General features: G+C 36.6%; 1 protein-coding gene across 1 annotated transcript in view; it reads left to right on the top strand.

Moving 5' to 3' along the window:
* Window positions 1-21,111, top strand: part of LOC121298390 (protein CFAP20DC-like) — a 55,644-nt gene that overhangs the window by 31,963 nt on the left and 2,570 nt on the right. Inside the window, 4 exon segments of the mRNA XM_041225501.1 lie at window positions 304-629; window positions 8,239-8,556; window positions 10,043-10,246; window positions 12,293-12,354. Of these exon segments, the coding sequence (XP_041081435.1) occupies window positions 304-629; window positions 8,239-8,556; window positions 10,043-10,246; window positions 12,293-12,354 (910 nt within the window).

Below are 21,111 nucleotides of genomic sequence, written 5' to 3'. Positions count from 1 at the left end.
ATCATGAAAGATTTGGGGACTTTAATCATACAGAATATTCATTACATGGAAGTGTTTCTGCAGTTATTTGTTATGAATTAAAAACATAAAGAAGAATTTTAATTGAAGCAAGTTCAAAGGCATATTGTTCAAGAAAAAATAAACACTAACAACTACAACTAGCTAAAATATTTATTTATTTATTTGTATTATTTAATTTCTCTCTGGTAACGAACTTTTCAGTTCCTTCAGAATAGAACCTTAAGATTCTTTAATTCTTTTAGGGTATATTATTTCTAATGTTTGTTTTTTTTGTTCCTGTAGATGATTGGATTTTCCCTGATGTTTCAGAGGAGTCTCATTCTTCTGAGCAAGCCTCAGTGCCTCTCCAGTCAGTTAGCAGTGATTTATACCCCCACCTGAGTGGAAGTGACAAAGAGGATGGGAGTGAGGATGAGGAAAAGGAACCTCAGCTGAATTTGAAGGACGTTTTTACTTATTCTTCGAGGCCACCCTCTGCTTCACATGGAAAATCACAGAACACATCTGCTGAAGGCTTCATGTCCCTGCTAGACATGGGAGGAAATGGTGACAGTGACCGGAGGGGAGCCAGGTTCGAGCATGATTTCCTTGGAAGTGATAGTGAAGAGGTGTGTGCCTTATATTCTTTGCAAGTAAAATTTTACATGAGCTCCATTAACGCTGCTTAATAGCATACAGGACTTGATATAATCGATCTTAGGTGTGCAGTTAACAGTATGGAAGAGGGGTTAAAGTACAATTCTTAATCCGGGGTGATCAAAAGAAGTAATGTTGAAAAGGTCAAAAGGCCTCACAGTTGTGTGAAAAGTCTGAAACAAGTAGCCATCAACTACAAAGTTACCTTTTATTAGGGGTTGAATTATATAATTAAGATTAAGGAAAAGAATGCAGTCATTCTTAAAATGACTGAATAATTGTGATGACAATGGTGTAACATGCACATCGCCATGAGTAGAAAAATGCATTTGTGTGCAGCAAGAAAGTAACAAGTTAAAAACAGAAATCACAGCTTAAACTCAGGTGAGGCTAAGAATGAATGTCTTTTCCTTGAGTTTTGGAGGGGCCTCTGAATAAATAGATACAACTTCATGTCGTGATGTCTCTCGAGTCTGAGTTCAGTAAGCCATGGCAAAGCAAGGGTTTCTGTATAATTGGAAAAGCAGTGAGGTATGTACTTTAAAAATTGCTGGCAAATGAGTAAAAGGAATTTTGGGATACGTTTCACTGATGTGCGGCAAAACAGTGGTAGAATGGGAACCCCGAAAAAGTAACCACATTAGTGTTGAGATTTAAAAATAAAATATCAAAATTCTTTGGAGTAAGGTTTTCAAGGAAGGTATTCATTGAGAACCCTGAGTCAAAGAATAAGGAATGATTTCTTAATAATTACAAATATAATAAAGGTGTTCTATCATCAGGTTTCAAAGAAGTACAGGAAAGTTGTGTGCAAGTAATGGGTCCAAGGCTAGTAGAGTTTACCTTTTTTCTTTTATTTGTAACCACGTCGATAAGATATCCTACTTGAATTATAAGTTAGCCCAATTGATTATGTGATTTTAATTACTGTAAATTTGATGTGAAATAAGCTATAGAGCTTCTTCAGAGTGGGCACAAGCAACCCTATGCTGTTAAAAATGAAGAAACAGATATTTAAGGCCCATTAATTATTTATTAACGACTCTTAAATCAAATCATATCAAAATTTCAAGCAGAGTGGCTTTCAAGACCTGTAGATTAATTAAAGTAAACAAACCTGCAGTAACAAATCGTCTCGACTGGCCCTAATTTTAACTACTGAATAAATTACTCAGATTTAAGATTTTCATTAGTCTGATAGAAAATCCACTTAATCTTAAAATCATTTAGCTTCTACGTTTATTTGGTAACATCTTTGTGATCAGCTTATTGCTTCACGTTGTTTCATGTTTGGTCAACATTTGCATCATGTCTTGAAAGATTACATTGTTGTGACTCTGACTAATTTATATTTTATTTGGAGAAGGAAATCTCCAGGAAGTTACTTTAATTGTAAGACTTTATCAGACAGTACAGGAAAAAAATTAAGTTACAAAGCAGTGACAGGTTAATGGGTTTTATTTTGTGAACAATTTTTTTATACATTTCTTTTTCAAAACAGAAATACACAACAAGGAAAGACATAAAACAAAAGTACTAACAGCTTAATGTGTTAGTGTTAATGCTGCAGAAAACTGTAGAAGATCAAATTAATTGTGTTGCTATTTCACAAAACCTGTGGTGTAGTGTGTGTATGCATGTGTTTGATTCACTAGAAATACAGGGAAAGAGAATAGCTTAAAGTAATAAACCCAAGTATTACTTTCGTTGGTAGTGGCGTTATTGTCGGGGGCATTATGAAGGTCAGACTTTGAAAGGTATTCAGGACTAATTTGCCACCCAAAAATACAGGAGAAACAACGATAATGGATAATTTAAAGCATATGACATGGTGTTATTTAGAACTTACGCTTTGATCTTATTTTTGAGGATGCACATCGAGCAAATCGGATAATTGCAAAGCATATGAACATTGTTTTAGTTAGATTTGTCCAGCACAAAAGATTAATTCTCAAACTGCACGCAGTTGGGATTCAAGGAAACACATGTATTCATGGCTAGTGGTTAACATGTACAAAACAGAAAGTACTGATTAGAGGAAAACCTCAGAATGGAGTGTGGTAACCAAATGTACCACAGGGATCAGTATTAGGTCCTCTGCTATTCCTAATCTACATTAATGATTTAGATTCTGGTATAGTAAGCAAACTTGTTAAATTTGCAGACGACACAAAAGTAGGAGGAGTGGCAAACACTGTTGCAGCAGCAAAGGTCATTCAAAATGATCTAGACAAGATTCAGAACTGGGCAGACACATGGCAAATGACATTTAATAAAGAAAAGTGTAAGGTACTGCACGCAGGAAATAAAAATGTGCATTATAAATATCATATGGGAGATATTGAAATTGGAGAAGGAATCTATGAAAAAGACCTAGGAGTTTTTGTTGACTCAGAAATGTCTTCATCTAGGCAATGTGGGGAAGCTATAAAAAAGGCTAACAAGATACTCGGATACATTGTGAAAAGTGTTGAAATTAAATCAAGGGAAGTAATGTTAAAACTGTACAATGCAATTAGTAAGACCTCATCTTGAATATTGTGTTCAGTTCTGGTCACCTCGCTATAAAAAAGATATTGCTGCTCTAGAAAGAGTGCAAAGAAGAGCGACCAGAATTATTCCGGGCTTAAAAGGCATGTCATATGCAGACAGGCTAAAAGAATTGAATCTGTTCAGTCTTGAACAAAGAAGACTACGTGGCGACCTAATTCAAGCATTCAAAATTCTAAAAGGTATTGACAGTGTCGACCCAAGGGACTTTTTCAGCCTGAAAAAAGAAACAAGGACCAGGGGTCACAAATGGAGTTTAGAAAAAGGGGCATTCAGAACAGAAAATAGGAGACACTTTTTTACACAGAGAATTGTGAGGGTCTGGAATCAACTCCCCAGTAATGTTGTTGAAGCTGACACCCTGGGATCCTTCAAGAAGCTGCTTGATGAGATTTTGGGATCAATAAGCTACTAACAACCAAACGAGCAAGATGGGCCGAATGGCCTCCTCTCGTTTATAAACCTTCTTATGTTCAAATTAATTGTGTTGCTATTTCACAAAACCTGTGGTGTAGTGTGTGTATGCATGTGTTTGATTCACTAGAAATACAGGGAAAGAGAATAGCTTAAAGTAATAAACCCAAGTATTACTTTCGTTGGTAGTGGCGTTATTGTCGGGGGCATTATGAAGGTCAGACTTTGAAAGGTATTCAGGACTAATTTGCCACCCAAAAATGTTTCACTCCATAAACAAAATAGGGATAAAAACATCTTACTGGATTTTAAACTTGCTTACAATGCAGCAGAATAAATGCTGTTAAATTATGGCCCAATAGTCTTGAATCTGTGAGCTTGCAACTCGGCCATAATAAGCAAGGCAACCATGTTGCTGATGGTGAACAACTGCCCTAAGAAACACGAGCAGAGTATTAGAGAAAGGAGAGGTGGTGGGAGCAAGGAAATGAACGACAAAAAGGGGCGGGTCACAGAGGAAAAAATACTATGTGTTCTGCTCCAATAATTATATCAAAACAAAAGAGAAGTACAGAACCGTTTTAGTTTTATGTTTGTTTTTTTTAAAAAGGAAACAGCCTTACGAAGAGATAGATTCCTATTAACCTATTGCAGTTTATTGTTTGACAAGCAGTTAAACAAACAAAAACAAAACCAAAAAAAAAAAAAAACAGAAACAGTTCAGCTACTAGTGGCACTTAGATGTCATTAGTTTTGAGTGTGTGCCACTCAGCTAAAACAGCCGGTTATACTTATTCTAAATTATTGTTCATATATTCATTTGCATCTTCTTTTGAAGAAGCATAATTCTGCAGTAGCAGTCAAAACTCCTAAGGGAAATCAATTTCATCTTCAGGATACATATGTTCTGCTACAATTAATTAGGACAAATTGATTGATGTTCCTGACAGTTTCACAGCAGTTTGTGTTTTCATTCTCTGAAAGAATGTAGTTGACTCCCCACTGAGCTTTGTGTATGGGTTTTGTAAATTAGATCTTTTTTTTTTTTTTTCACACAAGTAGAATGCGTGTTTAGTTTGAATGAATAATATGCCATGTATCCTACACAGAATGATTGCTTTGTTCTTCAAAAAGTTAAACATTCTGCTCTTAAAAAAAACAAACAAACAGAAATTCAAAAGTTTGTGCATATTTTTCAATCTGTGTTAATAAATGGGGGTTAGATATAAAATCTTCAACTTAGTTTAAAGATGGTAAAGTAATTAAATGGATTGTATAAAGTCTCTGATCAGTGTTGATTATAAAAAGAAATAAGAAATATGTCCCATTGAGAGTGTGGTGCTTTACGACTTCATTTTCATTAAAAGAAAACTGACATCCTACAGTTGATACCTTTTGGGTATATTTATCACAAAGACAAAGTAATTAGTGTTTAAACTTGATTACATTTGTCAGATTATGTTTTTGCAGTACATTTATTTAGTTATTTATGTGTTTATTGTTTATCTAGCAGGAAAGAACCAATTTGTAGTACATTTACAGTACTGTTTTAAAGACTGTAGAACCATAACAATATGAGTATTGCATTACTGTGCTGTGTCCTTGTATTATTTGCCAGATTTAGGGTGTAGATAGCAGGTGCACACATTTATTAAAGCCATTGAAAACCGATTTTCACAGTTACTAAGAACCAAGGTGTTTGTAACTGCAAGGTTCTACAAATCACAATAACAAGACTGAGGTAATAGATTTAAAGTTTATTATTAGCTGTAATTTACAAATTCAATACATCAGAAAGGGTAATGTTTGACAGTTACTGCTATTTTAGTAGATCCTGGAATAGAAATTTAGCAGTTGAAGCAGTGTATGCTATTTTAATACAGGTAACATTATTGGCATGAAGTGTAAAATATCTAAAACGTTTCTGTTGTTTTCAGGCAAAACACTGCATTCTTTATTAATGTTGATGTGGTTTTATTTTGTATTTTGTTTCTAGTTAATTCTGTTTGGCAACGTGCTTGCTTTAATTTTAATTATGTCTGGCCATCTTCCAGCCATGGTGTTTAATGCCATGGCTGGAATGCTTCTTTCAGATTAGCAAGCTTTTCCATAAGGAAATTAGCAAATGTATATACACAGTTAATGTGTATTACACACATGGGAGGTCTTCCCCACTCATTTGAGCACTTTAAATAAAAGAAGATATCCCACTGTTACATTATTCTGACGATGTTCAAACGCCCTAGAATGAAAAGGTATTGGAAGGGTAGCAGGGAACAGACTACACTGACTGTCTGGTCTTACTAAAATCTTGAACCCCGTAAAACAGAGCAAGCATTGCATCATCTTGATCGGCAACCACAGGAGACCACGTTTGGCAATCTGGCCTCTTTTGGCAACCACTGGAGACCACGTTTGGCAATCTGGCCTCTTTTATAGATTATACACTTTTTAATGTTTTTTTTTTTTTTTTTTTTTTTTTTTAATTAGCCAGATGAGAAGTGTGGATAAATTTGTGTTCTGTACTGTAAGTCCTATGCCTGTTTGATAACATTCAGAATTGCTTTATCAGTTGTTCTCTGTGACCATGTTATCAATTTTAAAAACATTTAAGAAATTAATTAATTGCAGATTTGCCAAAATTCTAGGACACCTTATGTGTACAGATGTACTTTCTTTGTTAAATAGTAGTTGCTGATTACGGCCTTTGCCTTCTTGATTTATATTTAGTTAACATGTCATGTGTAGAAATTATATCGCCATTTTGATTGGCCAGAAAGGCTCAGCTTCACTTCTTGGTTCTCTCGCTGAAACCGCAGGAGATTACATTTCTTATATAATAAGAGACACCCTACACACAACTTGTTAATTTTTAACATTACAAATTCATAACAAATGCATTAAAATAGAAAAGGTATTTATAATATAATGACTAACAAAAGTAATGTTCAGGGTGCAATTTGGTCAAGCTGTTTTTTAATTTCATTCAATACACTGATTGCAAAAATCTAATCCTCTGGAATACATTACCTACCCTAATAGGCCATGCATAGCTGAATTGTTTCAGTCAGTGTCTAATGGTTTTTGCTGAGACAATTGTGTAATTCACTGGGGTACAAATAGGCTTTTTTGAGCTGAATGAAATTAATAAGACCACTAAATCTTAACAGGGCAAGTAATGGACATTCCACAAACATTTTTCAAAGATTGATTGGCTCCATGAGACACAGATGTGCTGCAGTATGTGATGCACAAAGCAAACCTAATGCTCTGAGGGGTGACCTACAGGAGCACTGAAATCATTATGCACACCAGTAGTTACTGAGACACTACCCTTGCTGTGCAGGTGCTATGACAATACATGTTTACAGTTGTTTCTGGGATAGATTAAAAAGCATTCCAGAGAAATTAAAAGAAACGTCACTGCAGTTCTTGGCAATTCAATTTCAAGTTCATTTCTTAAACTAAGTTGCTTTAAAGTCAATGTTCACTGGCTCTGTCGAGCTTAGCAGTCTGAAATTTACCACACTCTAAAAAAAAATGTTGATCTATAAAATGTCTTATTCAGAGTTCCATTAGTCTACGTTGGGTTGTGCCCTGATGTGAAAGCTAGCAATACATCAAACATAAACACTCCCTCATAATCACCCCCCCCTCCCCCCGCCCCAAAAAAAAGGGATTTTGTAAGTTTTTTTTTTCAAATGGTACTTTGCCCATTACCAATGTTACGTCAATGGTTGTTAAGCTAAACAAAATATCATATATATCTAGATATATATAAATATATGGGTTAGGAAATACAGGGTCAATATCTACCAATCAGGTTGTATGTAAACCACATCCAACCATATTGACATGTTTGAAACATTTTTTTTTTTTAAAGTATGATTGTATTTGACACATTTGTCAGACATCAGCTAAAGCCATTTTTCTTTAAGGTCAGATGATTAGATTGTAATACCATTTAAAATAAAATACCGAAATCACTAACACATATTATAAATGGTGTACTGTTTACCAGTATTTCTCCACGTCGTCATATGTTTTTATAACAGTCTTTCTGTTATCAATCTTTTTCACTCCTAACAAATCTTTTTCATCTACTTCATGAGACAGAAAGGGCTTTATTTCTACAGTTATCCAATGTCTCCACCGAAATTTTAGTAAGGGTCGGATAGAATAGCATAACCAATCACTTTTTGTGATTCACATATGTGTCAGGAGGTTCTACTCTGTATAAATGGTATTACATATCTAATCATCTGAATCATCTGACCTTAAAGAAAAATGGCTTTAGCTGATGTCTGACAAATGTGTCAAATACAATCATACTTTAAAAAAAAAAAATGTTTCAAACATGTCAATATGGTTGGATGTGGTTTACATTGGTGTATATATATAACACAAAAACACAAACGTCCTCCAAATTGAGTTATATTATTATTATTATTATTATTATTATTATTATTATTTAGATCTCGTACAACAATTCCCTGTTCTCTCTCTCTCTTATTTTTTGGACAGGATGATTTCCGTTCAAGATTTATCGGTCAGATACCTAGCCCCAGCACAAACCCTGGCACATCAGTATACACACATTTATCTGGTATTTGAAAGACCAGAATACAAATGAGATCCTGCAGTTCTGAATCCAGGTCATCGGAAGAATCATTAACATCTATTCCGTCAGATATAAAGGTATCAGATGGAGGCTTTCCGGCTTTAAAGAAAGCAGATGGAGAAAAAGTTCGACCCAGCGTGATTCCAACCCTAAGCCTACCTCCTACTGGAAACAGGCCTGGACTGCTGATAGACACTTTGGATTCCACTAACAGACTGAGGAATGTCCAAGATAACCACTTAAGGGCTTCTCTCAATAGAAATTCCTTAAAGGAAATCCCAAGAGATGTAACAAGACTGTCCATGGAAAATTCCGTACGTTTGCCTTTTCTTTTTCTTCACCTCCTGAATTGTTTTTGAATGGTATGTTTGTATATTTTAGATTTGTATGTTCTAGATTTTAAAGGCGTCACAGACAAAGTCTGTACAGCAGCTCTCTCTTCCCAGTTAAACATTATGGGGATTAATTTAAAAGCACACTGCTTTCTGTAATAACTAATCCTGCCTCACTAAAAAAAATATTTTAAATGCTTAGAAAAGAATAAAATCAAAGAGTTCAGTGCTGCACTTCATTTGCACCTGTAAAATATGTTATTCTGTACAGCGGCTGTTTTTGCAGAAATTGTAGCTATTTTGTTGTAAAATGAATGCCTGGAGTCACCACAGTATTTTAAGCCTGTGAATTGAGGTAGATGGATTGTAACAAACCAGCAATCATGAATCCCAAAGCCTTTACTTTTTCCATACCAGTTACCACTAAAATAACAGGCATTAGGTAAGCTTTGAATTGGGACGTACAGTTTTAGTGCACTAACTCCCTTGTGAAGCCTGGTAAGTCTAAAAAGAGCTTTGGGTTTGTTTTCGAGGATCATAAAATACAGAAACCTAGAAAACTGAGCATGGTTTGCCAAGTATATGTAATCAGAATACTGTTACGGTGCTCCATGCTGTGTTTTGTGACACACACGTTTTCAAATGGAGAGTTAGTCGTGTAGAACAGAAGAAACCGATGGAAAGCAAGTGTGTGTTGCAATGAAGACTTCATGCACCGTGGTCTTATTAAACCAGGAGAGGTTTAACTGTCATGGGAACCTTGTCTTCCTACTCTCATGTTCAGAAGTTGTGTTGAGACTGCAAATGTCTACAGACATCTACACTGAACCAATAATAAATCATTACATTTTGAACGGTTGACTCTCTCCTGCATTCTTTTGAAAATAATAAACCATGTGATGGAAGGGTAGCTGTAAGCCAGTTTGAAAGTCTAAGTCCCCAGGCTGTTTTCTCGTCTATCATATCGATTTTGGTTCCCATGTCTACATCCCTTTCTTGTTGTTTCTATTAAACACAAAAAAGCCACACAAACATTATTGCCTTTTTTTTTTTTTTTTTTTTTTTTTTTTTTTTACATCAATGACAGAACAGATTACAGACTTTTCTGTTCAATCTGAAACACGACATTGTAATTTTGAAGGAGACAGTGGTTCAAATAACTTGCCCTAAAAACCTGCCTTTGGCAAGTTTACTGGATGGAAACCAGAAGTTCTTGTTTAAATGTTGTGAGTCTATCAGAGATACCAATCATTAGTCTCTGGAGGTATGTGCATGGGGTGGGGTATCCATATTTTAAATACATTTTTAAACTATTATACTTAAGTTCCTTTTTTTGGGGGGGGGGGTGGGGGGGTGGATATTCAGTAATATGTTAAATATTAACATACACTCTACCTGTACATTAAATTATTATATTAAATGAATGAAAATCTTGTGCAAAGATTTTTATTTATTTATTTTTTGTAAGGACTGTGACTGGCGAAACTACCAGCCAACCAGAATGAGTGCCTCTGAGCTGTGCATGTTGGCCAGTCTCCGGAGGCAGCAGAACGAGGAGCTAGAGGATGATGGGAATTCGCCTGGACTCAGCGCCTCACAAATTGACAACTGCATTGTCAGCATTAGCACAAGCAGTGACGACACAACCACATGGAACTCCTGCCAACCACCTGTAAGACTCAATCCAATCCTCTTTAATTAGGGTTAGATAGCCATTAGTAATGCATACCATAATAACACTAATACCACAACTACTTATGCAACTAATAATAATAATAATATGAACTAACTAACTATGAGAGCTAAATTTATATATTTTGAAAAAAATGTAAACAAAAAAATGTAATTATTTTTTTTTGTGTGTGGCAAAGAGGAGGCATATCTTTATAGATTGTATTATGTGTTTAACACAACATTTAAACACTCATATTTGAAATTTTTCTGCTAGAAAAATTTAAAAAAAATTTCTGCTAGACAACTCAGTGTGGTTTATTTTGTTAAACCCATCTGGGCCTTTGTTTCTTCATCTACAATCAGCTAATGCCTGCTGACACATTTTTAAGTTTGTTGGTAGTAAAACATAGCAACAGCACCACCCTTAGACAGGCCTGTATATATCTACAGTATACTATAATCTGCCGAAGATATCTAAAACACATTTCAGTGCTTAAACCGCCTTGTAATATCGATTAATGTTAATATTGTTTGTGTCTCTTAGTTTATATTAATTTAGCAAAGCTATGGAATATGCTTTTGGGCAGCTTTTGCACTTCAGTGTTTGCTTGATTGGCTTTTAAAACAATATATACTCTCCTCTCCTAGTCGCTGTGCATTTGAAGCTGTATGTGTACTAAAGAGAAAGCATTCTGGTCCGCAAGTATTGAAGCTAGATAGTGGTTCTGCCATTTATATCGGTTAAATAGACTACAAAATATATGCATGTGTTTAGTCAGTGTTAAACTCCAACAGGTGAAATAGCAGATAACATCAACTGGTATTTATGGTAGTTAAAAGAGAAATCTAGCAGAGAGGAGCACGCCTAGTATGTTCAGTTCAACATCTCATTGTTTTATAAAAGCCGCAGGTTAAGGCAATTTGAAAGTCTCATAAATATAATTTTTCACACATAGTTCTGGAAGAACAGAAAATCTTAATTAGTTTTCTGATAATGTTGTGAACAAGAAATCACCCAACCAGCAAGGAATTTGGTATTGCACAATTGAAACACAGGTTACCAGTACTTTGGCATGATTCATCGCTATGCAGAGCCGTAACTAGGCATTTTAGCACCGGGGCAGGCAATCATATTCTTGTCAAGCTTCCACCTGAGCCAGTGACCATTGTCAGCCAGTTCTGCCACTGTTGAGGAAGCTGATATGCTTCCTCTTCTGTTTTCTGAATTTGGATCCAGATGGCGTCTTTGACAGCATCTTGGTAATTAGTTTTTTAGTTTTCACTCTGTATTAAAAGTTTTTCACATTGCATGCAGTGGTGGTGTTTGTCCCATGGTGGCCCCATGCAAAATTTGATTCCAGGGCTCCTATTCTCTATTCTTATCAGTAATACTACGATACCATGACTTGCATTTTACTAGAGGAATCGCAAAAAAAAAAAAAAAACACTTAGAGACAGTTAGACTGAAACCTTTCGTGTTTTCGCAGTGACAGTGCAATTATAACTGAATAATCCAGTTTTCGGAAAATCTGGTGTATGATCGATATCTGTCCTAATCCAGTCAAATGTCCCTGTGACATTGTTAAAAGTAAATTAAAAAAAAAAAAAATTATTTCATGTTAATGCAAGAAAAACTTCTCTCCCCTGACGTTAGTGTGACAGGCATAGTCAAAGGCAGACGTAAGTCAGTAATACTGAGGTTAGGTTACAGGTCCAGCAAATTTCCCTTGTAGATGTAGTCGAGCATCTCAAGAGGCAAGGACGATCCATTGGCTGGAAATGCATTTATTTGAATTTGTTTCCATGTTCATTCAAACACGCAATCCTTCTTGTGTGAGATACTATACATAGTCCCCTCAAGTTTGCAGCCCTGACGGCACACACAAGCAAACAAACAATAATGTAATTGTGGGAAGAATTGCACTTGATTGGATAAAAAAAGTAGAACAGTATGTACAGTGTGATGTTTTAAAATGATCCCTTGAAAATGCAGCATGCTACAATTTTTGCAAAACCATTATCTTGTTTGTTTTATCTTTCACAGCCTGTCAATCAAGGCCATCACTATCAGAAAGAAATGAGCCCGCTCGCACATTCCAACCCAAGGTATGGACTTTACTATAGTCAGTGATGAAAAATAATGTTTTAGCAGTAGATCAGTATTCCTCATGTAGCATAGCAATACTGCATTATGCAGTGTTTGCAGTATTGCTCTCTATTAAAGACATTACAAATTTAGATTAGTGAACAATATTAGTTATGTACTCTTATGTCCTCGGGATCAGGATTATTTTAAACTTAATTGCTTTTTTTATGCTTTGATATCTGTTCATTGACAATAAAGAAAAAAATATCTGTACCTTGGTTTTACATATTAAAAAAAATCATATTTTAGCAGCTTTGCCTGTAAGATGCTGTTGGGAGATATATTTAAGCAATGGTAGTTGAAGAAGCAGAGTGGCAGCATGAAGCCTTTTCTTTTTCAGTATACTCTAACCTTAACCCCCTCTACCCTCAAGTACACTTTCCATATGTTGCACAATGCATTTGATTTAATAAATAAATAAATAAATAAACAAACACTTTGAACGTAATTAAAGTCCTTACTTCTGGAAATGTCCCGTGTGTTAGCTTGTTTCTCAGAGCTGGTTTATTTTATTATGGTAATGTATTGCTGAAACACAGCCTTCCTGATGGGAACTCCGGCTTTGATTTCAGCAACTTTTACTGATGTTAAAAGCCATTCCCCTGTACAGTTATACAAATACTTGAAATGCTAAAACATAATGCACAAACTATCTTTAAATATTAATTCCAAAACTTGAGAGACTAAAATTCCTCCTCAACCGGTAAGGATGGTTTGGGGAAAGGGGAGCTCACGTTGCCACAGCATGTGCTGCCCCCACTGCATAAAAAGAGTTAGCATCCAGGTCTGCCAGTCCAGCCCCAATCCATGACTGCGTTAGAGTAGAAGACTAAATGTGTTTGTCAGCCAGCCACATTCTTTACACACTATATCAATTCCAATGCTGGTCCTCACCCCTGCGGATCAGATAACCTGGTGGATTAAAAGTGGTCTTAAACAGTTAAAAATGCATTGTGCAGTGTACTGGCCTGCCCCTCATAGCAGTATTACTCCTGATTAAAGTTCAATGGGAGGAGAGAGAAAACTCTAAAGTTTGTTGCTGTCGTGGTATAAAATGTAAAACCTGCTGCAAAATGTGACAGTTTTGTCTATGCAGCATATTATTCTGTGTTTTAATTATACTGCGGCTTTGATTTTCCAGTTGCAATATTGGCTTCTTCGTGTTAGTAATTCATAGATTCTGACCCCAGTCTACCCTGGCAAACTGTATGGCTTAATTAACTCAATATACAATATATATTACACTGTAGGAAATGAGGTGACAGAATTATTCTAAATATGCACTGGCGTACATTCACGTCTGAGAGTCTGTTATTTCCAGAACTTTACAAAAGTTATTTGTTTGATTCTTGGGGGGTTTATGTGTGAGGATAAGGTATCTACTTTCATTTGCTGTAAACAGATCAAAATACTGCCACTGAGAATTCAGTTTTTTGTAAAGCTATGAAAACATGACTGTTCAGGTGAGTAAAAAATATGTAAAACACCATTGTTTAAATCAATTGGGTAGCCGCCTTTTGTAACATTTAGAGATGTGAAAATATTTGGGTTTGTAGCTCTATACGGTACAGAACCATAAACAATCTTTTTGCTTGAAGTTCGAAAACTATTTCTATATGTGGTTTGTACTTTATGAGACAGTTTTAGATTTATTTTGGACAGTATTCTAGAGATTGTAGTGATCTGTGACACAGATTTGACAAGATTAGATTCCAGTTACGTAGACTCCCGTGGTCACAAAATGAATCTGACTGACACAACTGGTTTTATTGCTTCTCCTGTTGACAACAAAACTGCCTTTCATTCGCGCAGTAGTGTATCTGGTAATTGTATTGTTATTTACTGTGTGTCAGGTGAAGATATATCTTATACTGCTGTCCTATAGAGTAGGTGACAGCAAGGGAACATAATAAAACTGTGTTTCCCGAAATGAAGCAACAGCAATAAAGTGTCAGCAATTTGTGAAGACTATTGCATTTCTCAGATATTTTTTATTAGTTTAAAACAACAACAAAAAAACATGGAATAAAGAAAAAATTATGGTGGCACATTGATGTTATCTGGCACATCATTCTAGTTATTTCAAGCTTCTGCATTTCAGTGCAGAGTGGTTTTCACGACTAACACTTACTTTTAAAGAGTGACACCTTTGTTTTAGTTGCAACTACTTCACTCTTTCAGTTCCTGATTCCTAATACAGTCACCAGCACAGACTCGTTATCAAGGCATGATCCCCCAAAGAGAAGGTTAAAAGGTCACAGCTAGCACATTTTTGTACAGATCTCTGGGCAATCTGCAGTTGTTATATGCCTACGGTGAGAAGTAGGAATGAGGAAATCGATTTTAAAAAGCTGTTGCAGTACAATTTTATGCAATTCTAATAATAAAAAGGTAATTTTGCCATTTTAATGTACTTTTTAAACACATTAAAGCAGAAGTCTATAAATGCCAGCTGGTAGACTGCCAGTCACTGTCTCTCCTGGGCAAGAGAAGACAGACTCCAGTGATGTAGAGGTAATGATGTTAATCTGATGAACTTGACCTGCAGTCAACTTGGTCTATTGGGAGCACCACGCTTGCGTCACCTTCCTAAGCATTGTTGCATGACATAGATTGTACCGATTTCAAAGATCCCGTACTGATTTTCAGTGGTAGTCCTTTAATACATAACACTTTCCCTTTTACTGGGATTTAATTTTATTTTATTTCATTTTTTTTTGGTTGGTTGTCGTTTGTAATCAAGTGTAAGTGCCATCATTCTACAGAGCACCACATCCCACTAATTGAGCCTCCTCACAGGTGGATGAAAGTTGTAGTTGACAGCCAGGACGTCCAAAGTATATGGCTGATGACGTGAATTTTAATACAATGTGATCTAATCAATAGCACTGTAGGATAGGGGTCTGCTGCCATCATGCTCTCATCCTTTCCAACTGAGTGTCGTGCATGTGTGTGAAGTAAGGGAATTAAATGGCACTCGTGGCAGTAATAGGGGTAATTTAGCTTAATTATGAAAAGTGAATAACTGAATAAAATCCCTTGTACCAATTAGAAACATGTTCTGGAACAGTACCCTTGGTTGTCTGTTAAAAGAATGATTTCAGATGGATAATTTTCAGGATTTTAAGGTTAGTAAATATGTTACCTTGCCTCCTATAAAGAAAAAATCAGATCTGTCTACTGCTACCTAGTAATAGCCTATTATCTAGAACTGTACCTGAACAGGTATTGCTGATCTACTAGTTTCCATTGGGTTTTACTTCCAACTGTATCCTTATTTTATGTTTCATAATATTGGTTTTGTGTACAAATAATTGTATGTGTGTTAATCTCTTACTTTCTGGCAATGTATTCCTGTGGGCCTCTGTTTCTAATATATGAATACATCTGTGTATTACATTGTACACAAATAATATAGAACAGTGGCAAAAACAAGACTGTATATAAAGCATGATCTCACTAATAAATGTATAGTACCACAGGGCACACATCAGCTTGCTAATGCCTTATTTATGAATGCAGCCCCAAGCTTCAGCTGTTTGTGTGAGAAAGGAACAATTGTGTGGGGGTTGTTGGGGTTCAAACTGTTCTGGCACTACAGTGTGTACACAAACTGTCTTTTGCCTCTGGATAATGCAAAAATCTGCAAGATGAAAATTAAGTGTGGCCCTGTTTTAGATTTTTTTTGTAATTCTTATTTTCAATTATTTTTATTTTATCATTTAAAATGTATTTTATAATTTATACAGGGTATTTTGAACTGCTGTTACTGTTTGTTTGTTCGTTTGAATTAAAATTCAGTAAATTATTTCATGTGATAAAAAGCATTAGATCTCTAAGTGGTACTGAGTAAAATAAATGTTCCTCCAAAGTCCATTAAACTCTTCATAGCGTTTGCTTTTTCTTTGTTTAATAAATGCACAATATTATGTTTTTAATTGGCCAGATTATGTGCACAATTGAAAATATTTTTCTATCAAGTGTCATTAATCCATTTATTTATTTAATTTTTTTTCAGAGGCTTTGGCTCTCCTGACATCAATTTTAATAAAATGCCTCTATAAACATAATCAATCTAATCTAAATCTACTGCTACCTTGTAATATCCTGTATACCCTATAACTGTGCCTGAACAGAGTTATATATGAGAGGAAGAGTTGAGGAGCTTGTGTTTTCTTATAATGAGCACCTCAGCTAGTGTACCATACTTATTACCTGGATTTGTACTTCCGGTCTCTGATGTATTAATAAATATTTGGTTAATATTTAGCAATGTGTGTAGTTTAAATGACTAAGTTTAAAATAATTCCTTGTGTATGGAAACCAATTATAAAAAGCAGTCTGATATGGATTTCAGGTGAAAGAAATATAAGAAATGGGGTCCCTCTAGTGGCTCCTCCAGTTAAAGCACTGCTGCAGGGAGCGCAGGATGAGTCACACAGCTTGGATGGTGCCAGTTCGCATCCAGGCTGTGCAAAGAGGCTGAACTTTGCTGGGGTGATAGCCCTCTCTCAAGTTGTGTCTGTGATGTTCCAGTGATGGAGGATAGGAAAATGGCAGGGATTGCTTCTCCTCAATGCACAACAGCAAACCCTACTGGCCAGACACCGAGTGGATAAAAAGCAGGGATGATCCTACCACCTGTCTTCCCCCTCTGCAGGGGGGATCTTCTCCTACTCCATCTGTGGAAACACAACCAACATCATTAATTACATCCAGAATCATTAGTTACAACCAACATTATTACTTACCTCAGGAACTCACCTCCAGGATCTGAACTGCTGTGTTTAGGGAGCAAAGGCTATGGGATTACCCTGCCACCCCACCAGATCCCATAGGAATCATTTGCTTCACACTGACTGTAAGGTAACCAATTCTTTGAAAATATGAAATTCAGCTGCATTTGAACCCTATTATCCAGCAACAACATGCTAGTGAATTAGTCCACTGTGCCATCTCACTTCCATGGAAGAACTAGCTTTTTCATTGACTTAAGGTCAATTAACCAAGTTTTTGAAAAATAAAAATCAGCTGGATTTGAACCTAGTCCTCTGAGGAGAATAGTATAGCATTCTACTCAATTAGCCTGCTATACCATCACACTTTCATAGAAAAAAAAAATGCCTCTATTATCGTCTATTTAAACAATTATACAATTCTTTGAACGTAAAGGAAAGAAATAGCTGGATTTGAAAAGTTGGTGAGCTGGCTGGTTGGTTCAATGGGTACAGCAGCAGACTCTGAGCTCTAGGTGAGTGGGTTCAAACCCTGTTAGGGGCATGTGTTTTTCTTTACCCTTTTTAGTGACTCAGTTTTACAGAATGGGACAAGGCGACAGTGGTCTTAAGCATAAAAATAGTAATATAGAGAGGTTGCAATGGTAGACTTACACATGGAGCCAAGTGGTGGTGGTTTGAGAATTCTGCTGCTGTTCATCCTTGGGTTAATTTCCTATATATTCAATGAAAAAGCAAACTCTTCTACAGTAGTGAGATGATGCAGTGGGCTAATCCACTACTTTGCTGTGCTTTTTTCATCCTTTGGGGGACTGGGTTCAAATCCAGTGGATTCTGTCCTTCATTTCTATGATTGTTTAATTGACCTTATATTCAGTGTGAAACAAAACTTTCCTGTGGGAGCTGGTGGTGCAGTGGGCTAAGCCCATGGCCTCCTATCTGTGAAGATGGCAGTTCAAATCCAGCTCTGGGTAAGTTCCTGAGGTGAGTAATGATTCTTGGTTGTAAGTAATGATGTTGGTTGTGTTTCCACAGGTGGAGGAGATATTGGCAGTGGTGGAGGCAGGAGAGAATAGAAAAAGGGGGGGTTGGCCCCCCCTGTCTGAAAGGAATGCCAAGTTGGGGTGTTGCTACCTGAACAAAGACAAATGTGTAAATGTGAGATTCTTTATATGTACTTTTAACTGTCATTCTCAATGTGTTTAAGAATGACAGTTGACTCTTTAAAAAGAAAAGCACAAGTATAAACATTTATCTTTATTTAGGTAGCAACACCCCAACTTGGCACTCCTTTTAGGCAGGGGGGGCCAACCCCCCCCTTTTCTATCCTCTCCTGCCTCCACCACTACCACCTTCTCCTCCACCTCTAGAAACACAGCCAACATCATTATTTACAACCAGCAATCATTACTCACCTCAGGAACTTACACAGAGCTGGATTTGAACTGCCATCTTCACAGATAGGAGGCCATGGGCTTAGCCCACTGCACCACCAGCTCCCCCAGGAAAGTTTTGTTTCACACTGAATATAAGGTCAATTAAACAATCATTTGGAAATAAAGGAACACTGGATTTGAACCCAGTCCCCCAAAGGATGAAAAAAAAAAAGCACAGCAAAGTAGTGAATTAGCCCACTGCACCATCTCACTTCTGTAGAAGAGTTTGCTTTTTCATTGAATAGGTAGGAAATTAACCCAAGGAGGAACAGCAGCAGAATTCTCAAACCACCACCACTTGGCTCCATGTGTAAGTCTACCATTGCAACCTCTCTATATTACTATTTTTATGTTTAAGACCACTGTCACCTGTCCCATTCTGTAAAACTGAGTCTACCAAAAAGGGTAAAGAAAAACACATGCCCCTAACAGGGTTTGAACCCACTCACCTAGAGTGCAGAGTCTGCAGCTGTACCCATGGAACCAACCAGCCAACTCACCAACTTCTCAAATCCACCCATTTCCTTCCTTTATGTTCAAAGAATTGTATAATTCTTTAAATAGACGACAATACGATAAATATGAAAGTGTGATGGTATAGCAGGCTAATTCAGTAGAATGCTATACCATTCTCCTCAGAGGACTAGGTTCAAATCCAGCCGATTTTTTTTTTCAAAAACTTGGTTAATTGACCTTAAGTCAATGAAAAAGCTGGTTCTTCCATGGAAGTGAGATGGCACAGTGGACTAATTCACTAGCATGTTGTCCAGCTGATTTTCATTTATTTTCAAAGAATTGGTTACCTTACAGTCAGTGTGACGGAAATGATTCCTGTGGAGCTGGTGGTGCGGTGGGCAAAGCGCACAGCCTTCTTTCCCTGAAGACAGCAGTTTGAATCCAGTTACAGGTAAGTAAATGGTGTTGGTTGTGTTTCTGCAGGAGAGGATAGAAAGGGGGGGGTCTGCCCCCACCTGCCTGAGTGGAAGGTTGGAGTGTTGCTAACTGAGAGAAAAGACAAACTTAACCACAGTTTGGTCACATTTCTTTTCTCTCAGGTAGCAACACCCCAACCTGAAACTCTCCCCCCCCAGGCAGGGGGGCCAGACCCCTCCTTCATCTGTGGAAACAATCATTACTTACCCAGAGCTGGATTCAAACTGCCTCAGGGAGAGGCGGCAGTGGGCCTAGCCCACTGCTCCCACAGGAAATCTGTGCTTCACACTGAATATATGGTAAATGAAGCAATCATTAGAAAATAAAGGAAAAAAATCCTCTAGATTTGAACCCAGTCCCCTAAGGAGGAACAACACCACATACTAGTGAATTATCACACTGCACCACTTGCCTCCATGTGAAATCTTGCATTGCAGATAAGATCTTATATCAGTCTCAACATATTATTATCTTTATGCTTAAGCCCACTGATTTATCAAAAAGGGCAGTGTCTGAAACTGAAAGGAAAACACATGCCCCTAACATAGGGTTTGAAATCACAACCCTCAAGAATCAGACTCCCGTGCTCTACTAATGATGTAGACCTGAAGATAAGTTGCAATTCTCAACTTTGTTTCATTTGTGAATTGAACTGGATTCAAAGCCAAACCTTATAGGTCTATAAGGTAAATAAAGCAATATTTTTGAAAATGAGGGATTCACACTTCTGTCTCGTGTGGGACTTAAACTGACTACCCCTTGAATCAGAGGTGCTTTGTAGTCTTGTAAAATGGCAACTAGGGCTTGAATTACATCTTTGTACATTATGTAGAGTCAGCTTGTGGCATTCTTTTGGCAGGGTCCTGTGGATGGGGCATCTTAATGCAATGATTTTTAAAAGGAAGCTCCTGCCAGTGAGTGACACACTTGTAAATAGGTGGGTCATGAAGAGATTAAAACATTACTCGGTCAAAATGAAGCTCATCATGAAAAATATGCTGAAAGTGATACAAAGCCACATTGAAGGAGCACAATAAAATGTTTCCCATATATTTTATTTTACCGTTTTATCCTTGTTTTATACATTATTAGACAAGTGTTTTACATTGATTAGCAAATGTTTTTTGATTTTAAATCTGGAATTTTACCAGGACATGTTTTCATAGCCTTATAAGAGGCTAAGGGTTGACTTTTTTTTTTTTTTATCCCCGGCAGATTGGGTTGATCTGAGGTCCCATCAAAGGTTATTCCTAAAATAGTCCATATTAAACTCTTAGCTTTCTCTTTCCCCTGTGAAAAGTCAAAAAGGGTATTTTGAATGTATTGGAGCAAGAGCAGGAGAGACACAGAGCTCAGAAAGTGATAATGCATCGTCAAAGGACAGAAGAATAAAAAAACACACATTGCAATTGGATCTTAGACACTGCTTGATGCACCATTGAGCATTGAGACGAGTTGACCAAAAATATTTACAATTGTTATTTAGAATATACTTTAACAATCTAAGAAAAAGGTAATTTAATACTGCTCAATCATTCATACTACTGTAGACAGTGCATATTTAAATAACAATACAGCCAATTTCTAAAACACTTTGCACTGTGGTTGTAAC

The sequence above is a fragment of the Polyodon spathula genome, chromosome 23 (assembly GCF_017654505.1).
Source record: "Polyodon spathula isolate WHYD16114869_AA chromosome 23, ASM1765450v1, whole genome shotgun sequence".
Classification (NCBI taxonomy): domain Eukaryota; kingdom Metazoa; phylum Chordata; class Actinopteri; order Acipenseriformes; family Polyodontidae; genus Polyodon; species Polyodon spathula.
The sequence above is the reverse complement of the archived record's forward strand: the minus strand, read 5'-3'. Positions and strand labels throughout refer to the sequence as shown.